Raw genomic sequence first — 19,730 nt, 5'->3', positions numbered from 1 at the left:
ATCCTGTTTTTTCTTCACAAATGATTTCCTATCACACTGAACTTAGAATTATGCAATATAAAAGTACATTTCAAAGTACGTGTTTAAGTATTTGAAACTTTTCTTATAGAGCTTTAAATTGCAAGGTAGAAGGTTATTCAGAGTAGTGATTTTTTTATTTTTTAAACTCTTTAGTGCTCACTTAGAATTCTGGGGAATTGTCAAATAAAAGAAGATTTGTTTGCTTTTGTGTCATGATATTTTAGGAGAGATCTGATGTTTCAGAGGTAACTAACAGTCCAAACATAGTGATTCATGTAGGAATCCTGATGCTTTCTTAGAAATGGTGCAGGTTCCATAGGCAGAAATGAAAAGCAGTAAATAGTCCTAAGAGGATTATTATGCTTATGCTTATAAGAAGTAACTGAAAGGGAGCCTACTATTCTTTTCAGTGGTTTGGCAACTCCAAACTGATTTGGTCATTGGTTTTTTGGTGTTTGGGTTTTTTCTTGGATTTTTGTTGTTACTCAATATCTTTGTGAAAACTTCAGGAGAATTCTTTGCTCCAAGAGAAAATAAGGGGCCCCTTGTAGTCAGTGGAATAAGAAGATTTCATTAGCTTATGCATAAGGAGGAATCAAACTAACTTCTAGTCCTTGTTTATTGGCAGGTGTGAAGAATAAGAGATAACATGGTCCAAACACCAGCTTGGAGAATCTAGAGAATCAATAGTTAGTTGAAATCAGCACTGCCTAGTAATAGGGGATTAACAGTATTGGATTAAATTTTTGCAGTTATAATTTCTGAATTAAGCATTCTGTAACTTCTGTCTCATTGCTTCTGTATGTACGCCAGTTTTCATTACTGCTGTGGTCATGAAATATTTTCAGTGCTAACTTGGTCATGTAAACCATGCGTTTTCAGGAGTTACTGTCTATTTATGACTGTAGAGAGACACACTCTGACTGCCCAGGCTCCAGGCTTTGGAGGAGGTTTCCTGAGCATGTGCAGGAGATCTTGGAACCTCACTTAAATACACGGTATATATCAACTTAAGCAATTTCTTTTTATAACAGCTTTAAAAACTTTTCTTTTTTTCCACTAGGCTAGCAATATCGTAATTTGGGTTTGTGAATGGTCCTCTTCTGTGAAGAGTGATGTGTGTATATACAAAATTCAAATAAGTTCTTTCTATGTAAAGCTGAATTAGCACTTCCTTGAATATGATTCTCTGTAAATCAAGCAAAACACTGAGCTCAAACTTTGCCCACATCTGCCTGTTTGTCCCTAGAGCATTGTCTTACGCAACGTTTTGAAGCTTTTGTTTCCTCTGTACAAATTCTCACTAGAATTTGAGTTTGTACTCAAATCCATTAATGCCCCTTTACTTGTTACCCTTTATAGAAAGAAGTAGGAGAGGAACTCAACTGGGGTTTAATTTGTCTTTTCATTTTGTTGGATTAATGATAAAAATAATGTGAACAAAACTTAGAATGATATATGCACCTTAATTTGAAATAATTAGCTATGTTTCTGTTTCCTCGTGAAGACAGCCATGCTTATCTTTGATAAGTTTTACCTTTTTGGAAGACAAACTTTTTGGCATTTCTTGGCTGCCATTTATGTTCTAGGGTTTTCCTGTCTAGAACATAATACTCAAATATTTATCAAATTTAATTTCTGAAAACTGATTTGAACAGCACTTCGAAGTATACTTAAAAATCCTTGTAATGTGTTATGTTGTTTGTATTTCACGTTTCGTTTTAAGAAGCTTTAGAATAAAAGCTTTTGGCTACTGAAAGTATTTTCTTAATGCTTTTGTAAAAGATTCAGAAGATGAAGCTTAATAAGATTCCAGTTAGGTAACTTCACAATTAACAATGTGCTGTTGTTTTTCATTATGTTAAATTAAAAAGATAGTATTATTAAATGGCTATTTTAAAATTACAGGTACAAGAGTTATCAAAAGTCTGTAAATTGGTCTAAGATGAAGAAGCCAATTTACTTAAGCAAATTAGGGGATAATTTTGCAGAATGGTCCGCAACTTGGGCAGGTTATCTTATAACAAAGGTAAGAGAATAAAGTTGCTTTCTGTATTGGTTTATACAACACTTAAACCACATTTTGGTTTCTGAAAGTCAGGGGTGGATGGGGGAATATGCCTGTTTGCTATAGGCCTGTTAAAGCACATACCTGCTTGCATCATCAAGGTAACCATGCACCTTCCCTTCCCCAACATTGTTGCTTCTTGAGTGGGCTTCACAGACACTGTCAAAGCCAAAAGTCTAGGAAGCTTGCCCTTTTCCAGAGACTCTTGTATAGCTGAAGGCACCGACAAAGGCTCATGGGAAGTAGCTGAAATGCTTCTGGAAAATGTCAAATTTGCCTTCTCAGTTTCTGAAAGGTTTCTTTTGCTTTCTTATAGCTCCACAGTCCCAACACATAAAAAGTACTTGTCTTATTCTTCCTTTCCTTTTCTCTTTCCAACATATAAGTGAACCACTGAAAATTTTACTTCTAAGTCAACCACTTTAAGTAAATTTAATCAAAATACCTCAGTAGCTACACCGTCCTCTTTCTTTTTCAGACAGAAGAGTTGAACATCTTCAAAATTTCCTAGTTTTTGCAAGCTTTTAAGGGCTGAGTGCAGTTGTAAACTCTTGGCCTTAACTTAAGCATTTTTCTGTGGCTAGTACAAGCTCACAGTGATGTAGAAAACATGGAGAAGTGGAACATGTAAACAAAGCTTGGTTGTCTTTCTGTCTTACACGTATCAGCAATTGATACAAGTAGTAGCAGCTGTCATCTGGCATCCCTGTTGCAGGTTTAAGTCTGATTAAATCTTCTGTAGGAGAGAAGTATCTTAAAATTATTTGATGGAATAGAATTTGTATTTGTCAACAAAAAGAAGCCTATTAATTGTTGAGGCATTTGCATTTTTCTAATGATGTAATGATGCTTTTCATGGAAATAATATTTTTCTATAGGTGCGGCATGATCTTGCCAGAAAAGTTTTCGATTGCTGCAGTATTATGATGAAGAACGACTATAAAGTGACACTTTATCTGCTTCCGCACATCCTTGTCTATGTTTTGTTGGGATGCAGTCAAGAGGATCAACAAGAGGTGAGATGTTTGAGATGGTATTGTTCTTCATAGGAATGTTCAGGAGCTGTTCTTTGTAAGAGCTGTTCAGCTCTGCAGAGTTACAGTAGACCTATATGAACAAATTGTAGAGAAGTTAAACTCCTTTCCTGGATTCATAACAGAAATTTTCTGGCAGGGCTTTGAATAAATTCATACAAAATTGTGTTGAACTGCTTTTCTGTGGATTTCCATCTGTTTCTTCAGTAGGGCCTAGGACGAGATATTATGCAGTTAATTATGACTGCAATAACATCAAGAGCTGGGGTAGTACAAAGAGGAACAGAGTGCAACAAGGAATAAATTGAACTTTTATACCTTCAAGAATTCAGACCCATATTTTTTTCTCCCCCTTGCATACACTTAAAACTTAAATGGAAAAAATATTTAGCTACCAGATTGATGCACAGCAGGATTCATAGAAATTTTGTAGCAAATCAAGGATAGGAGAGAAAAGAATCATCCAGTCTGCTTTCCTTCAGTTTGCTTTGGCAGAAGTTAGAGACTGAAAAATATGATTTACTTTCTATTAATTTGAATTTTCACAGCCAAGATACCAGAGTTTAAACATTCTGGGTGTGTAGAGGTGTGTGATGATTTTTCTTGTGTGAACGAGTACATCCACAATAAGCATCTGTTATGTATGTTAATTCATATTATGTTTATTAACAAACAGCAAGCAGGTCTTTTAGCCTGGTATTTACTTACATATAAAAAAGTAGATCTGTGATCCAGTAGCCAGTAAATAACTTGACTCTTATCAAACTTTGAGGTATTGTATTACAGCAGAAGTGCAGTAGCATTCATTGTGTCTTGAAACCTAAAATTCCAGTAATTGTGATGGTTATTCTGAATCCCAGGGTTTGCTTTTCAAAGGCTTTCTCCCTGCCTGGAATTTAGTGACAACAACTGCTGCTTTGTTAGCCATTTCTTCCTCTTAAGACTGTGGGACAAACAGCTTTCAAAGCACCCCAAAATTATTAAAATATACAATTAAAATATCTAGGGTTTTAGCTTGATTTTTTTTTGTTCATTGCTGTTTCCTATGATTTTGACGCCTATATGGCAGTTCTGTGGTTTGTCATATTGTTTGTGTAGGTTTATGTGGAGATTATGGCTGTTCTGAAACATAATGACCAGTCTACCAGGAGACTTGAAGACAGTGCATCTGATTTAAGTCAGCTGAGCACACAGACAGTGTTCTCCATGCTTGATCATCTCACTCAGTGGGCTAGACATAAGTTTCAAATCGTTATTGCTGAGAAAAACACTGGCAAGTCTAGCAAAGACAGAGGTGATTTAAAAAGTGAGTGATGCTTATTTTATATAAAGTGGCATTTACATTCTTCAAAAACTGTTTAAATTTGCTACTTCATATTATGACCATTTAAGAAGGCAATATTCAAATAATGTTAATCTGATGTATGATTTCTTACCGTGGTATTGTGAGTTCCACGCCCTCCCACCCCAAATTCATTATTTTGAATGCCTATTGTAAGAAGTACAGATTTTAAACAAACAAAAAAACCACATTAATTTCTTGGTAGTTTTCTAAACATTCAGTTTAACATAGTCTATGCTGTCTTGTAAGGTGTAGGCTGTTCACCAGGATTGTTTTAAATAAATTATTGTTGACAGAAGAGAAAAATGGGATCTTAAATTAATCAGATTATCTCACAAATTGTAGAATACTTAACTGACTTCTGCTGCATAAGGTCATTCTTATAAATGAAATTCAGTGGACAGGCTTTTCAAAAATGTCTTTTCTCTATAGCATCAAGTGAGGACTATGGAGAATACCAAAATGTGACACGGTTTCTAGACCTCATACCTCAGGATACACTAGCTGTGGCTTCCTTTCGTTCTAAGGCTTACACAAGGGCTGTGATGCACTTTGAATCATTTATCACAGAGAAGAAACAAAATATTCAGGAGCATCTTGGATTTCTTCAGGTTAAGTTCCTTTTGGGTTTTGTTTGTTGAATTTTAAAAAGAAAATAGACATTGATGAATAAAGCTTTGTCAGATTCTCTGGGATGGGAAGAAGAAAAGATGTAGTTAAGCTCTTGCTGTTGGATACAAGTGTTCTGTCATCTGTCTTTAAGCAATGTTTAGTTCTTCCCCCTTGCTTGGCATGTTTCTTATATGAAAAAGTAGTAGCTTTTTAGTGTATAATAAAAGATTGTGAAACTTTGAAAACAGTTAAATGTGGTTTTGTTGAAAGCATAGCGTTTATTGCTTTTAGTTAATTTTGTGCCCTTTGTCAGAGAAAACACAGCCAGCTATAATAACAAACAAAACCAGCAACAACCAAAAAAAAAGCCAAAACACATTTGAAGAAAAGCTGAGTGGCTTATTCTAAAGCAGAGAAAGAGCTAATGCTAAGGGTGTTGAAAATGATTTAAATTATTTTCAAGAAGTATTTTAACCTGTGGGATGAGCCTGTTTGTTGTTACTTATGGTTTAGATTCCACAGTGAATTTCACATTGGGAAAACTTAGTATATTCCTTTTCTACCTTATGTAAAATGCAGCTTCACATTATATAGCTTTATCACGTAATAACAGGATATTTATTTTGCACTTTACACAGATGGTTTCAGGTAACTAGATGTGTTATTCTTTATTCTTTCTGTAGTAGGAGAACATGAGTGTTACAGTATGCTAAGCAAAAGTAGGGCTCAACTCTGAAAGTAGCCCAGCAAAATTGTCATTTTCCATGAAATTTTAATGCCAAGAAGTCCTACAGAGTAGTTTGTTCTCCCTTTTCAAGATGATGTGTGATTCTAAGCACATTATGTAAAATATCTTCTTGTTGTCTTAGAGTTGTTTTTAATGTACATCTCCAATTCTGTTTGAATAAAGAAATTGTATGCTGCTATGCATGAGCCAGATGGAGTAGCTGGGGTGAGTGCAATTCGGAAAGCAGAACCATCTCTCAAAGAACAAATCCTTGAACATGAAAGTATTGGCTTGTTAAGAGATGCAACAGCCTGCTATGATAGGGCTATCCAACTGGAACCTGATCAGGTAAATACAAGATAAATTCTTCTATTAATTTTTTTTATCCTTCTTAACTAACACAAGATTAAGCCAAAAATACTTCTTTAGAATATTTAAGTAAAATGGGATCATAAGAGTTTGCTGTGGCAGTTGCTGGATAATTATTGCTATTGGAAGTGTCTTATGAACTGAAACAAACCCAATAAGAGATTTATACTGTAATTGGCAGGCTTGGATTAACAGTTAGATGTTTTTGCTGGGACAGCTTACCATTTAAAGTTCAGCGTTTGCCTGGAAAGGCCTGGAATTGGATTGCTTAAATATCAATCAGTAGTGGTACATGGCAAGAGAATTATTAAAGCAGGTTGCCACAGGTTTTATTCAAAGTAATTCTGACTGCTTTTGATTGTTGACTTCCAGAGAAAATTTTCATAATATAAAAGCAGTTGGAAATTGATTACAGAAAAGTTAAAATTATTTGTCTTCTGTTCCCCTTTCCTTTCCTTTATTTGGAACATAAACATAAGGTACTGCAAAACTAAACAGTACTGGAAAGCTGTCATGCTTTCCATATGCCAAAATGAATATACAGGCATGTGATGACAAGCGCAAAAAGGAAGCTGAAGACATGTATTACCCATTCTATATTTAAAGTACTCTTCTAATGGAAGCTGGTAAAAACTTTCCTAGGCTAGGATATCCCTATGGTTTCTTACGCTTCCCTATGAGGCAGAGGTTATCTAGCGCAGCTGATAACAGGTATGGTATAACAGAGTGTTTTGATGGCCCTGCTTCATTCCCAGAGTTTGAAAATGCTTTCATGAAGAGTGAAATTGCTGTGAGGTTTGGGGTTTTTTCCTTCCTGTGATTTTTTTCTTCTAGTTGTTGCTCATTTCTTTAAATATTCACAGCTCTGATTGGGGTTTTAATAAATCACTGTCAAACTATATTTGTGGTGAGGTACATATCAAAAACAGCCAGTGGTAATTTCTTTGGTAGTCATAGACCTTTAATTTTGAATATTCATTTAGATTATGGTGCAATTAGTTATGCTTTTTCATATTATAAAAAGCCTCCGAACGGACATATTTCTTCCTTCAGACTACCATGAATTTCATCAATGTATTGTGGGTGGTTTTCTTCATACGGTAGTTTGGTTTTTTTTCCCCTTCTATTTCTAGATTATTCATTATCATGGTGTAGTGAAGTCCATGTTAGGCCTTGGCCAGTTATCTACTGTGATTACTCAGGTCAATGGAGTGCTTGCAAACAGGTACTGTAAGCATCTAATACAATGTTTATTTGAGTAATACGAAGCTCATGTGTTATACCTGTGTCTCACTAACCATTTTAATGCATTATTAAGCATTTGATGCTATCGAGCATACCTAGCAGTGTGAAGCTAGAAAATAAGGGCTTTGTCTAGAAAATTTTTATTTCTAGTCTTCCAAAAATGTTAGTACTTCCTTTCTGTACTGTGTGCACTGTTGATATGTGCTTTAATTTGTTAAATAGAAACTTTATTCGTGTCTTGGATGCTATTGGTTCCATAGCTATTCTGTAGCCTAATAGGGTAAATGAACTGAAAGATGGTAGTTTTTAAAATGTACCGTAGAAGTTAAATACACTTGGAAATTGCATCTGTGGCATCGTGTTGTACAGCTATTATGTGTTATCAGTGCATACCCTTTGGTTTTATTGAATTTTATTAGAAGCAAGCTTACCTTGCATCTTCTTAAGTAAGAGAACTTTTTTACAAATAAAATTTGATAATATAATGTAGGACTAACATACTGAGGGGGAAAGGAAAAAAAATTGAGTTTAGCATGCACTTTTATTGCCTTCATTTTCTTCTAATAGGTCTGAATGGATTTCTGAACTGAACACTTACAGAGTAGAAGCAGCCTGGAAACTGTCAAGATGGGATTTACTGGAAAATTATTTGGCTTCAGGTAAGTTGTCGTGATATCAAAATATGAATACTTCCTTGCATTTCTGAACAAATACATGTTTTAGTCTAATAATCTTGAATCAAGAGGCAGCTACTGTAATTTTTTAGTCTTGGGTTCTGCTGGCAGGGGGGTTGGTTCTGACAGTCTTCTAGACTTTGTAAATGTATTTGATTGTAAACCATATAGCCTTTACGCAGAAATTTTTAACTGAGCATAAGGGCAAAGTTCTTCTGGGTTGGTTTGAAGAGGGTGCCTTGTGGCGTGGAATTATACAGTATTTCTAAAATTAAATCAGTCAGTTCTGAGAAACTTATTTTTCCAGTCATATGTTAAGACAAATTTGCGTGTTCTGATGAAGCTGCTTAAAGAAACAGATTTTGAGAGGCTTTTGTTCTCCCCAAAGATGTGAAATCCACTACTTGGAGTGTCAGACTAGGACATCTATTATTATCAGCCAAGAAGAAAAATGAAGCAGCTTTTTATGAAACTCTCAAGGTTGTTCGAGCAGAACAGATTGTACCCCTTTCAGCAGCGAGCTTTGAAAGAGGATCCTATCAGCGAGGATATGAACACATTATCAGGTTTCTGATTTTTCTGATTTTCTGTTTTCAAGAAATGGATTTACAGAAATCACATAATTACGTATGCAGCAGCAGGAATTTTCCATTTCCACAATAAATGGTACTGATGTGCATTTTCTGTCACCTCTTTATTTAATACTCGCCCAGTTGGAAACCTTTGATAAATTGGGAATTTACATTTGTCACCCATGAAAAATATTTACAGTTAGGTATAGTCTTTCAGAATCAGCAAGCAAGTTTATATAAATACCAGGTAATAAAAAATCAGTGATTTAATTCCGTGCTTAAAGCAGTACATACAGGCCAGTAACTCTGTTAAGAGCATGCTTTCAATCTGTATGGTGGCCTAAAAGCACTCCCCACTTTAATCAGTAAAGAGCAGTGAGAATACAAACCCCATCCCTCTCAGTAGTTTTACCTTTTTTAATAAATTTTGAAGTTGGCTGTAGTAGACTAAAAAGTGATTAGCGTTTTTTTTAATGTTAAAAGCTGAATGCTTCCTCTGCACTGTAAATGCATCCTTATGGCAAGATATTGCATGAAATTAGACAGTTGAAATAAATATTTCTTAATTACTTAATAATCCTAAAATATGGTTGGTAATTTTTGCAGTGTGGTTTCATTTAGGAAATGGAGTTTGAGTATTGAGAAAGCAGTGTTTCAAAATAAGTTTGATTTAGCTGTCGGTCTGGGCTACTCAGAAGACACTTTTTCCGTTAGACATACTAAGTACACTTTGACACTGCCAATGAGAACACAAGTGTTTACAAGCTCTCAGCTTTGCAGCTTTACAGTGACAGCTAATAGTAATGGTATTTTTAAGTAAATGCAATCACTTTTATTGTAAAGGAGGTGTTTAAGTAACAGGTAGTATTTTACCTCTAAAATGGTACTTGTTGAAAATACCTGAATTTTTGAGGATTTATTGCTAAAAGGAATGGATAGAAATGTTTCTAAAGGTTGACTTTCTCTCCAAGTGATATTCATTGTCTCTGTGTTCAGCAGCTTGGCAAAGGAAAAGTGAGAAAATGACTAAATCAGTTCAAAAATCCTTGATTTTGTGTGTCTGGTTTTGCTGCTTTTTTGCTTTTAAAAGAAATCTTACTCTTTGAAGTTACTCACGTGGCCAGCTTTTAGAAAGAGAGTGGCAATTTTTTTTTTTATAAAACTTGCATAAATCTCAAACAGCAAACAAGTTTCAATGATTTTTTTTTTGCCTTTGTTTTTCTAATACAGGTTGCATATGCTGTGTGAGTTGGAACATAGTATTGGACCAGTGTTTCAGCAACCAGATGGTGACCACGGTAGAGATTCCCTGAATTGGTGTGCTCGTATTGAAATGACCCAAAACTCTTACAGAGCAAAAGAACCCATTTTAGCACTGAGAAGGGCTTTGCTTAGTCTCAGTAAAAGGTGAGAACATGACTATTTCTTGCCTGTGTTGTGTTCTTAGTAATATTGTAGTTTTCCTTATGTGTGTTAGAAGATAAAACTTGGAAAATTTGTGTTGTAGCAATCTTCTCCAATGTTACATGCGTTCAAAATAGAAGGGAAAAAGTGGTGTCCATGGTGGTGGGGAGGAAGGCATAATCAGGGGGAAAGAGTATTTGTTTCTAGGCCTACACGGAGAAAAGGTGAAACAGATGTATTACTAATAATTTTAAATTATTTCTACGTAGTATATAGCTTATTGAGAAATTCTGTGCTTCAACTTGTGATATTTACTTCAGATTGTACAGTAGCATTCATCACTGAAATTTTTCGTTTTCTGCCAAAATATCTCTGCAGCCAGGATTACAGTGAGCTTGTTGGTCAGTGTTGGCTCCAAAGTGCTAGAGTTGCAAGAAAAGCCGGTCATCACCAGACTGCATATAATGCTCTTCTGAATGCTGGGGAATCTACACTCTCAGAACTTTACATAGAAAGAGCAAAGTGGCTCTGGTCCAAGGTAAAGAAAATAAAGATGGAATTTACTTTCTTACCTGCAAGAAAATAATCTTTTCAGTTTTCTTCAGGTAAAAAAGGCACACAATCAGTATGCATAATCCAAAATATGTTAGCTGGCACTATCAACACATTCTGGTTGCAGTTGAGCAATGGGAATTTTTTACTTCCAGCTGCTAGTCAGCCCTTTACTGTATCTATTAACTCTCCTGGCAGCTATGTATAAAACTAGTGGGTTACCTGCCTCTGTCAAAGCAGCCCAGGCAAATTTAAATTATCTTTTCCTTAATTTGTGTACTTTTAATAGGGGTAGGCAGCAAACATGGGAGCAATTATTGTGGTAAACCTAAAAGGACAACAGTGCTGAGATAACAAAGGAATATAAGAATCACTTGATGTCAGTAATATTCAGTTACCAGAGCCAAAATGATCTAGAACACGCCGAGGGACGTAGCTTTGCCTTAATAACAACTATAAGATTGACGTTCTACATCTGTCTTATTGAATGTATAAAATGTTTTCCTCTTTCCCTTAGGGTGAGGTTCATGAGGCACTCATTGTTCTCCAAAAGGGAGTTGAGTTATGTTTCCCTGAAAATAAAGCACCGTGCAGTAGCAAAACTCAGCTCATCCATGGTCGGGCAATGCTGCTAGTGGGTAGATTTATGGAAGAAACTGCTAACTTTGAAAGCAATGCAGTTATGAAAAAGTATAAGGTAATATACTACTGTTAACAAGACAGCAGTTTTGAATAATAATATGTACCTTAAGTAAGCTATTATTATGCTTCTAATGGTGTCAATCAAGGATAACATCAGCGGAATTAAATGGTGTATCAGTGTGTAGGAGGGAAGTAGGTTTTTTGTAAAGATTTAACTATCTGGGTTAGCTTTAATATAACACATCAATGCAGGGACGTCTACAGTTCCTAACAGTGGGAACTAAGAATACCTAATATAGCTCTTTTAAAGTAAAAAAAACAAATTACAGGAGCATGGCTTTTTTCTTGTGCATGCACAAATTAGAATACCTCGATAAAGTGTGTGCATACTGAAATAAGGTGATGACACATTTTACTACTCTTCAGGGTTACTTCTCTCTCTGGTGGTGACTTGTAACTTGCAGTCTCTGTTGAACTAGGAAAAGGGGCAGATGGTGTGTGTTTTTTCAACAACACAGTGCTACACTGTTTCATCTTACTACACCAGTGAAATACTGTTTGGCATTGATTAATATTGCCTACTAAATGTGCAGTTGATGCAGTGCTTTATGCTTCCTTAGAAGTAGTATGTCTCCTATCCAGGTTTTGACATTTGATACTGTTAATAGTTACTGCTGTCCTACTAATTAAAATACTTATGTAACAGTCATTTAGAGAAAAATTTTAACAGTTGTATCAAATCAAATGAAGGTTTAAATAATGGAAACTAATGAAATTTTGGAGGATTATATTAAAATACTAATGCTTAGAATTCTCTACTCTCTAAATATTGGTGCTGGAAACAAGCCAGTGTTATTAGAGAATGGATGTTCTACTTGCTGTGTTATTTCTTTTCTAATATGTGTCACAAATTTTTGTTTCGTTTTGGTTTTCTTTTAAACCACGTGATTTAGAAGGAAAACAGGAATGTGAAAAACATAAAATCATAGAATCATGTAGGTTGGAAAAGACCTTTAAAATTGAGTCCAACTACTGACAGCCTGCACTTTCATTTTTCAAAAAACTGTGAGAACCCAGTATAGAGTTGATCAGGAACTTGATTATAATATTTTTAAAGAAACAGTAATATCTGAAATTTTTAAAGAAACTATGGATTCTCTGTAATCCTGTTGTGAATTATCTTGCTGTCTCTAAATCCAAAAGGTATTTTAAGAACAGACTTTTAGTTTGTACAGGCATTTTTCTTGGGGCAAAATTATAATTTTTTGAGTTACAAAGTTACAATTAATACTTTTTTGCGTGTGCTTTGCACAGAGGTAATTAATACAAGATTCTAGTTTCTTAATACTTTTTAATATTATTATTGGGTTGGGTTTTTTAATTTTAAATTTAGCATCCTTTCAAAAGTAATTATCTCTTCTTGATTTTGTTGCAGGATGTTACGGTTTTCTTGCCAGAATGGGAAGATGGACATTTTTATCTTGCTAAATACTATGATAAATTAATGCCAATGGTAACTGACAACAAGATGGAAAAACAAGGAGATTTGATTAGATACATAGTTCATCATTTTGGGAGGTTAGACCCTGGGGGAACTTTGCTTAGGTTCTATAGAAGGTTGACTATTATACTGAAAAAAATTTATAGGAATGTATTGTCTTTCAACAATTCAAACTGACTCGAATTTTTCTGCAGTCATGTCAAACAAAATACTGCATGCTTCCTTTTTGTTTTCATACCTAATTAATTTTACTTCTGGCTAAGCAATTTTCTGTTTTGTGCAAGACAATTATTTTATCTGCAGTTTTGATTACTAAAAACAAAGCTTTGTTTAGTAAGCTTTAGCTGTTACAGATGGATTAAAATCATGAACATAAATTTCTAAAGTCCAGAATGGAATGTGAAACAATTTAGGATGTAAAATTTGTAGTGTTTCTAATGTATATCATTAACATGCTGTCATTTCAACATGTAATCCCAGGTCTCTGCAGTATGGAAACCAATTCATCTATCAGTCAATGCCAAGAATGCTATCTTTATGGCTGGACTTTGGAGCAAAAGCATATGAATGTGATAAAGGTAGAACTTTTTTTCTAGTACATACTTCCTGTGCCATACTTTTGAGTATATGATAGAAAGAGCGGTGAAGTATACTTACAGTTCTTTGTTTAGCTTTATTGCCTGTGGTTATATGGAAACAAGAAAATACTGCTATTATTTTAAATTACAGGATGTTAATATGCAAGGGATTATTAATTATTTTAATTAACCCTTTTTTAAAAATACATAATGAGATAACATTGCTTCTCAGGTAGTTTAAGTCAATGAACAGATTTAGGGAAAATCCTTAATGTCACCAGTCACCTCTCCTAAAATGCTTCATGAGTAATGAGTAGTGGTTTTGTATGCACCTGCTACGGTAAGGTGTTAGGCTTTGAGGCTTTTTTCCAGTGTCTTGCTTCCAGTTGATGAAAGAATTTTGCTGAAATTTAAATGGGGGGGTGGGGGCAGGAATCCTGTAGGCAGCATCAAGGCATTTGAAACTACTATCATAGATGCATTTTGGGTGGGAGATACTTCTGTACAAATGAGAATTGCAAACATTGCCTGCATGTCTAGAGTGAAGCAGATAGTTGTGGCTTCTTGATCTTGACCTGGTTCTGTACACTTAGGTCAACTGAATTTAGCTGCAGGCACATGAGATGCTGCTTTTTGTGTTGTCGATGTGCAGCTCATGCTGGGCCCTCAGGGGCAGGCATGGAGATAGGAGCAGATGTGCTAGTTTAATCCCTTGTAAAGGTTTTCTTTATTTTCGCTCCACTAAAGATTACTGGAGTTCTTTTACCAGAGAAATACATGGAGTGTTTTTGTTTTGTTCTATGCCATTGCATCATTTTGGAGGAATGATAATGTTTTATTTTGAAGGTGTAAGGAGGGCTTTTCTGATATTGTCTGTATATGTCCCTGTTGTCTGTGCTTATTTCCTGTTATTCCAATTAGTTAAATAGCATATGTATTGTCATTGTATATTACGTTAAAAAGAACGTTACAGTAGGAGCTTTTCTTTTGCTGCCTTTGGTGGGGTTTTTTTTTGCTTATGAAAATTACCAACAAAATATGTTTGTGTGGCTGTGATTTAAATTGCATTTCAGATGGGGGGAAAAAAGGGAGCATAATCTTGTCCTCTTGTGTTTTTCAGCTAGTCGTTCAGAACGTGTTCAAATGAAAAATGATTTATCTAAAATAAATAAGGTGATTACAGAGCACACAAATCACCTGGCACCCTACCAGTTTCTGACAGCTTTTTCTCAGTTAATCTCCCGAATCTGCCATTCTCATGATGAAGTCTTCGCAGTTCTGATGGTGATTGTTGCTAAAGTATTTTTAGCCTATCCACAGCAAGCAATGTGGATGATGACTGCTGTGTCCAAGGTATCTTGATAAGTATAGCTACACCTGTTATTATGTTTGTAAAACTATTTTCATCAGAGAGAAATGTCACTATACCCTATTTTACTTAAAGATGATAAGGAATGGAGAGTTTCCATTGCTGTGATACAGTGTTGTGGAACAGGGTATCAATGTTGTCACTGCAAAAGATTTTATTGTAATCTAAAGTTCAGATATTACAGTTAAAATGTTTCAAATTAGGTTGCTAACATGCATCCTGATTTGCATGATGTATTAGGAAAGGAAATTTGAAAAACAAATGAATTGGGTGGCTATGGACAACAGATTTTGTTGGTTTTAATATTGTAATAGTACTTCCAGTTTTATAATCAACTCTATGCCTTCATTAAAATGAGATAGACGTACCACTTAGTCCTAATACTTAACTGGTAGTAGGGTTGTTCCAAAGCAAATTAGAAAGCATCGTGCATACTATTTCTTTAAGGCTGGTGAAATAATGTTCAGATCACTAGCATATTCTTGAATATTGGCTTTTATGTTGTGGGACTCCCAAGAGTGGTTTCGTAAAGATAATACCCCCACACACAGACACACACCCCAACTGTACTACTTGAGTACTTGTTCAGGTCCCAAATTTTGGTTGGAGAACTTCCTTCTCCAGATAGTAGATACTAGAGTATATTAATATAGTAGATAGTAGAGTATATAAATTACTGGGAGGGTGTGGGTGTTTGGATTCTTTAATGGATTTGACTGTTGTTTTAATAAATGTTAACTTTGCTCTTTTTTCAGTCTTCTTACCCTATGCGTGTCAATAGATGCAAGGAAATTCTAAACAAAGCCATTCACATGAAGGAATCTTTAGGAAAATTTATTGGAGATGCAACACGCCTTACAGATAGGCTGTTAGAACTATGCAACAAACCGGTAATTAAAAACATAAACCAATTAATGCATGTAATAGGATTATTCAGAAGTGTTATAGAAAAAGCTTCTTCTGATAGCTTTCATTAGCCAATTCATTACATCATTGCATCTTAACTTGTAAAAGATTTTACTTTTTACTTAATAAAAATATTCAGAAGAGTAGAAAATAGCTAGACATTGAGCACACTTTAAAATATTTCAGTACCTAATGGTACATTTCACAGTGCATGGGCTTTACATTATTCGGTGCTTTCATGTGTGATTCTTGGCCAGTAACTTTCACAGAGTTTTAATGTAAAAATAGGCTGGTTGTGTTTTCATGAACAAATGCACTTGATAATAAAGGTAAAAATAAATATTTCATTATTCTGTATTTACATTCAGAGTGAAAAATTCATGTGCCATAATGGCCAGATATATTTACTTTTGACCACTCCCATTTAATTTGATATGTAATTAGCCATTTTTCTTCTTACTATAAGCATTTGTTACTCTATTCTATTTGTTAGTTGATAGGAGTAGTAAAAACAGTAATATTTTGAGTGTTTATTGTTAAATTTTGAATATTTCTTTTCAAGGTTGATGGAAACAGCTCAACATTAAGTATGAATATTCATTTCAGAGCACTTAAGAGATTAGTGGAAGAGCAGACATTTAGTGAAATTCTCATTCCCTTACAATCTGTAATGATACCAACTCTTCCTTCAACTCCTGGTACACATACTAACCATGAACCTTTTCCTGGACGGTGGGCCTACATTGCAGGCTTTGACGATGCGGTAAGCCTCTGGCTGGCACCTCATTTTAATCTTCATGTTCAACAAATGTAGCTGCAAATATATTTTGGTTCCCTAGAAATGGAGGAGTGGACTTCGTAATTACTTTCGTGGAAACTTGAGTGGCTTCTGTCATGACAACCTGAGACAGATATGCCCTCTTGGTATTTAGATGAAGATATGGCCTGTGGTTAATGTGGTGTAACACCATGGAAGTGCTAATGTGATTGGTTACAGTGGTTTATTACAGTTAGACACTTTGTTTTGTATGACCTGATACGTGTGTTAATAAAGAATTTCATTTTTTCCTTAGGTGGAAATTCTTGCCTCACTTCAAAAGCCAAAAAAGATCACCTTAAAAGGTTCAGATGGGAAATCTTACATTATGATGTGTAAGCCAAAAGACGATCTAAGAAAAGACTGTCGGCTCATGGAATTCAACTCCCTTATTAATAAGGTTTGATGAGTTAGACAATCAGTTGCATTATGTTTATTGAGCAGAATAAAATGCTGAATATTGAACAAAAAGCCACAACCAACTTACCTTGAAATAAAGCTTGCTGGAAGGGAAGTAAACTTGCAAAATACCTTATTTCGGCAGAAATCAGTAGCGATTGAAAATAAGGAATTGCTTATTCCAGAAAAAATATACAGGAAATATTATTTACAGTAAATAACTGCAAACATTCTGCTGTCATGCTTCATATTTCTTATTCAGGATTTTCTAATATTTTTAATGAGAAATAGGTAAATTTATCTTTTCATACTGTAAGTGTTGCTATACCTATTTTAGTTGTGTTTTGCTTCTTGGCAATATGCCTAAGGTTAAGGTACCATGTTTTATATGAGGTTAAAGCAAATGATGGCATCTCTGAAATACTAAAGAACTTATTTCAAATAATGGTTTTAAGGATTTAAGCCATGCACAAGTTATGCAGTTAGACTTTATTGTGTAATTCTCTTTTTTTAATTTAATTTGGAGAACAGGTGTACATTTTGCTTGCATTTGACCTTTTGACAGCATTAATAGTGCGGACGGCAAGGCTTAGAATTTTAAATTCTAGATTATGTCATTGGAAAAAGATATACATAGAATGGTTAATTTTATTGATATATTTTGATCGTGTCCATGTTATCTGTTAATCTAATTTTTCTTTTGTGAATAGTGCTTAAGAAAAGATGCGGAATCACGTAGGCGAGAGCTCCATATTCGAACCTATGCAGTTATTCCATTAAATGATGAATGTGGCATAATTGAATGGGTGAACAATACTGCTGGTTTTAGAAATATCCTGATAAAACTTTATAAGGAGAAAGGTAAATAAATATATTAGACTATAGTGATACTTCATTTTATTTTTTTTAAAGAGCTTTTATATTAATTAGTAAATGAGACCAACAGCAAGGATCAGACTAAATTCTAGCGATGCATTCATGTGTGTTTTTAATTATATGCAAGATATTATTATTCAGATGTGTGGTAGACTTATACTTTTAAATGGAAGAAAATTGGTGCTTGCAATAAACAAGGTCCTTAAGAGAACTGATAACACAATCATTTTAACGTATTCTTTTATGCAATGATGCAAATCATTTCAGCAGTGGTGCCAGCAGCATGGGAATGTATGTGCAGCAGTGAAAAATAGAAGAGTATGGACTTTTTCTTTAGATTTGATCTGTTGTTTTTCATTTCTGTTACATTTGTGTGAGATAACAGAGATAATTTAGCATTGACTCAAGGTTGAGGGTACAGCAATTTTGGAGGGAAAAGATGAGATTTTTGACTTCTTGTTAACAAAGCAACTTCCTGGTTAGTGCGGTAAAATTTGGAGGGGAAATTTAACGCGTTATCTGTATGTATGCAGACATCAAGGAGTTTGGAACTTGAAATATCTCAACTGAATATAATGAATGGCTTTATGAGGGTGTTGTGGGTTTGTTGGAGTTTTTTGTGTTTGTGTGTTCCTCTGACTCCACCCCATGGCAACCAGTAAAACTGGTGGGTTGTTTCCAGGTCTTCTTTTAACATTATGATTTTTTTAATTTACTTTCCAGTACCTCACCACCGTGTTCTATGGGTTATTTTCCATTTGTTCATTTATTTCAACTTTATGGAGACGTTTTATCTTCTCTAAAATATTACATTGTAATAAGTACTTACAAGGCTTTATTTGGGGATTTCTTTTACTTAATTGAGGTGTATTACAGGTATCTATATGACTGGAAAAGAACTGCGTCAGCATATGCTTCCAAAGTCAGCGCCTTTGTCTGAAAAGCTGAAAATGTTCAAGGAAGTCCTTCTGCCTCGTCATCCTCCTGTCTTTCATGAATGGTTTCTTAGAACGTTTCCTGATCCTACTTCATGGTGAGTAACTGGGATTGGGCTAGCTCAAGGCTATCTTCTTTGTGTATTTCACTAAACATTAATGGTACTACTGAAGAGGACAAGTAACCCAAGGATGTGACTTTAGACATGCATATCTGATTCTTATTTCCACAGGTACAACAGTAGGTCAGCCTATTGTCGTTCTGTTGCAGTTATGTCAATGGTAGGTTACATACTTGGTCTAGGAGACCGTCATGGTGAAAATATCCTGTTTGATTCTTTGACCGGTGAATGTGTGCATGTGGATTTCAACTGCCTTTTTAATAAGGTGAGAAATGCCACTTGCTGTGCTTGCTGTTTATTTTTACATGCGTGTAAATTACAAATGTCTACTGTTTGGGGGTTTTCCCACTTTTTTTTTTTTTTTTTTTTAATGTTAATATATCTGTTGTGTTGTCTCTCTCATTTGTCTCTTATTTATACCCAACACACAGTCTGGGATATTTGAAGAGTATGCAATTGTCCTGTGTACTGCATTAATGAAAGCCAGCTTTTTGATTTAGCCACTATCAGATGAGCTCATATGGATACACTGAAATAGCCCACATTTTAAAGTGTTTGTATTTTGTGACTCCTCTGTCTTTACTACCACCCTTCAAAGCAAGCTGTAATTGCTATATTGAGAATTCTGCTGCTGTGAAGAGTTTTGTGAGTGTTTTCTTTCCTCTCATACAAATTCGGCACAAAATTTCTAATGGTTCTGTTAAAATAGCAGAAATTGTGGTCAGGGTGGGATTTGGAGTTTTGGTGTTTCTGTTGAAAGATGCTTTTGGTGTGGGACATGTGCCCTTGTTAATTCAAATAAGTGAGGTAGAGATATAGTTAGTTTATTTCTTCTGCTTTATTTTCAGTAAATATGAATTCTCCTACATAACCTGTAATTAAAAGATACAATTGTTTTTAAGCTAATTTGCATATTATAAAAGAAAAGTTAGCATTTTGCATGAGACTACAGAGCAGCAATTTAT

At 34.8% G+C, this 19,730-nt stretch overlaps 1 protein-coding gene across 3 annotated transcripts in view; it reads left to right on the top strand.

Annotated features, from left to right (window-relative positions):
- Nucleotides 1–19,730, top strand: part of ATR (ATR serine/threonine kinase) — a 42,730-nt gene that overhangs the window by 20,268 nt on the left and 2,732 nt on the right. For all 3 annotated transcript variants that reach the window (XM_055817102.1, XM_027787182.2, XM_027787183.2), the window contains 21 exons: nt 904–1,019; nt 1,930–2,050; nt 2,968–3,105; nt 4,222–4,429; nt 4,898–5,076; nt 5,988–6,152; nt 7,307–7,398; nt 7,986–8,077; nt 8,481–8,658; nt 9,895–10,071; nt 10,447–10,606; nt 11,138–11,317; nt 12,698–12,840; nt 13,244–13,341; nt 14,462–14,694; nt 15,466–15,600; nt 16,179–16,379; nt 16,690–16,833; nt 17,543–17,693; nt 18,585–18,741; nt 18,877–19,030. In XM_055817102.1, coding sequence (XP_055673077.1) covers nt 904–1,019; nt 1,930–2,050; nt 2,968–3,105; nt 4,222–4,429; nt 4,898–5,076; nt 5,988–6,152; nt 7,307–7,398; nt 7,986–8,077; nt 8,481–8,658; nt 9,895–10,071; nt 10,447–10,606; nt 11,138–11,317; nt 12,698–12,840; nt 13,244–13,341; nt 14,462–14,694; nt 15,466–15,600; nt 16,179–16,379; nt 16,690–16,833; nt 17,543–17,693; nt 18,585–18,741; nt 18,877–19,030 — 3,222 coding nt within the window. The remainder of the gene's footprint in view (nt 1–903; nt 1,020–1,929; nt 2,051–2,967; nt 3,106–4,221; nt 4,430–4,897; nt 5,077–5,987; nt 6,153–7,306; nt 7,399–7,985; nt 8,078–8,480; nt 8,659–9,894; nt 10,072–10,446; nt 10,607–11,137; nt 11,318–12,697; nt 12,841–13,243; nt 13,342–14,461; nt 14,695–15,465; nt 15,601–16,178; nt 16,380–16,689; nt 16,834–17,542; nt 17,694–18,584; nt 18,742–18,876; nt 19,031–19,730) is intronic.

This window comes from Falco peregrinus, chromosome 12, assembly GCF_023634155.1.
Source record: "Falco peregrinus isolate bFalPer1 chromosome 12, bFalPer1.pri, whole genome shotgun sequence".
Classification (NCBI taxonomy): domain Eukaryota; kingdom Metazoa; phylum Chordata; class Aves; order Falconiformes; family Falconidae; genus Falco; species Falco peregrinus.
Note: the sequence above shows the minus strand (reverse complement) of the source record. Positions and strands in the feature narration are given on the sequence as shown.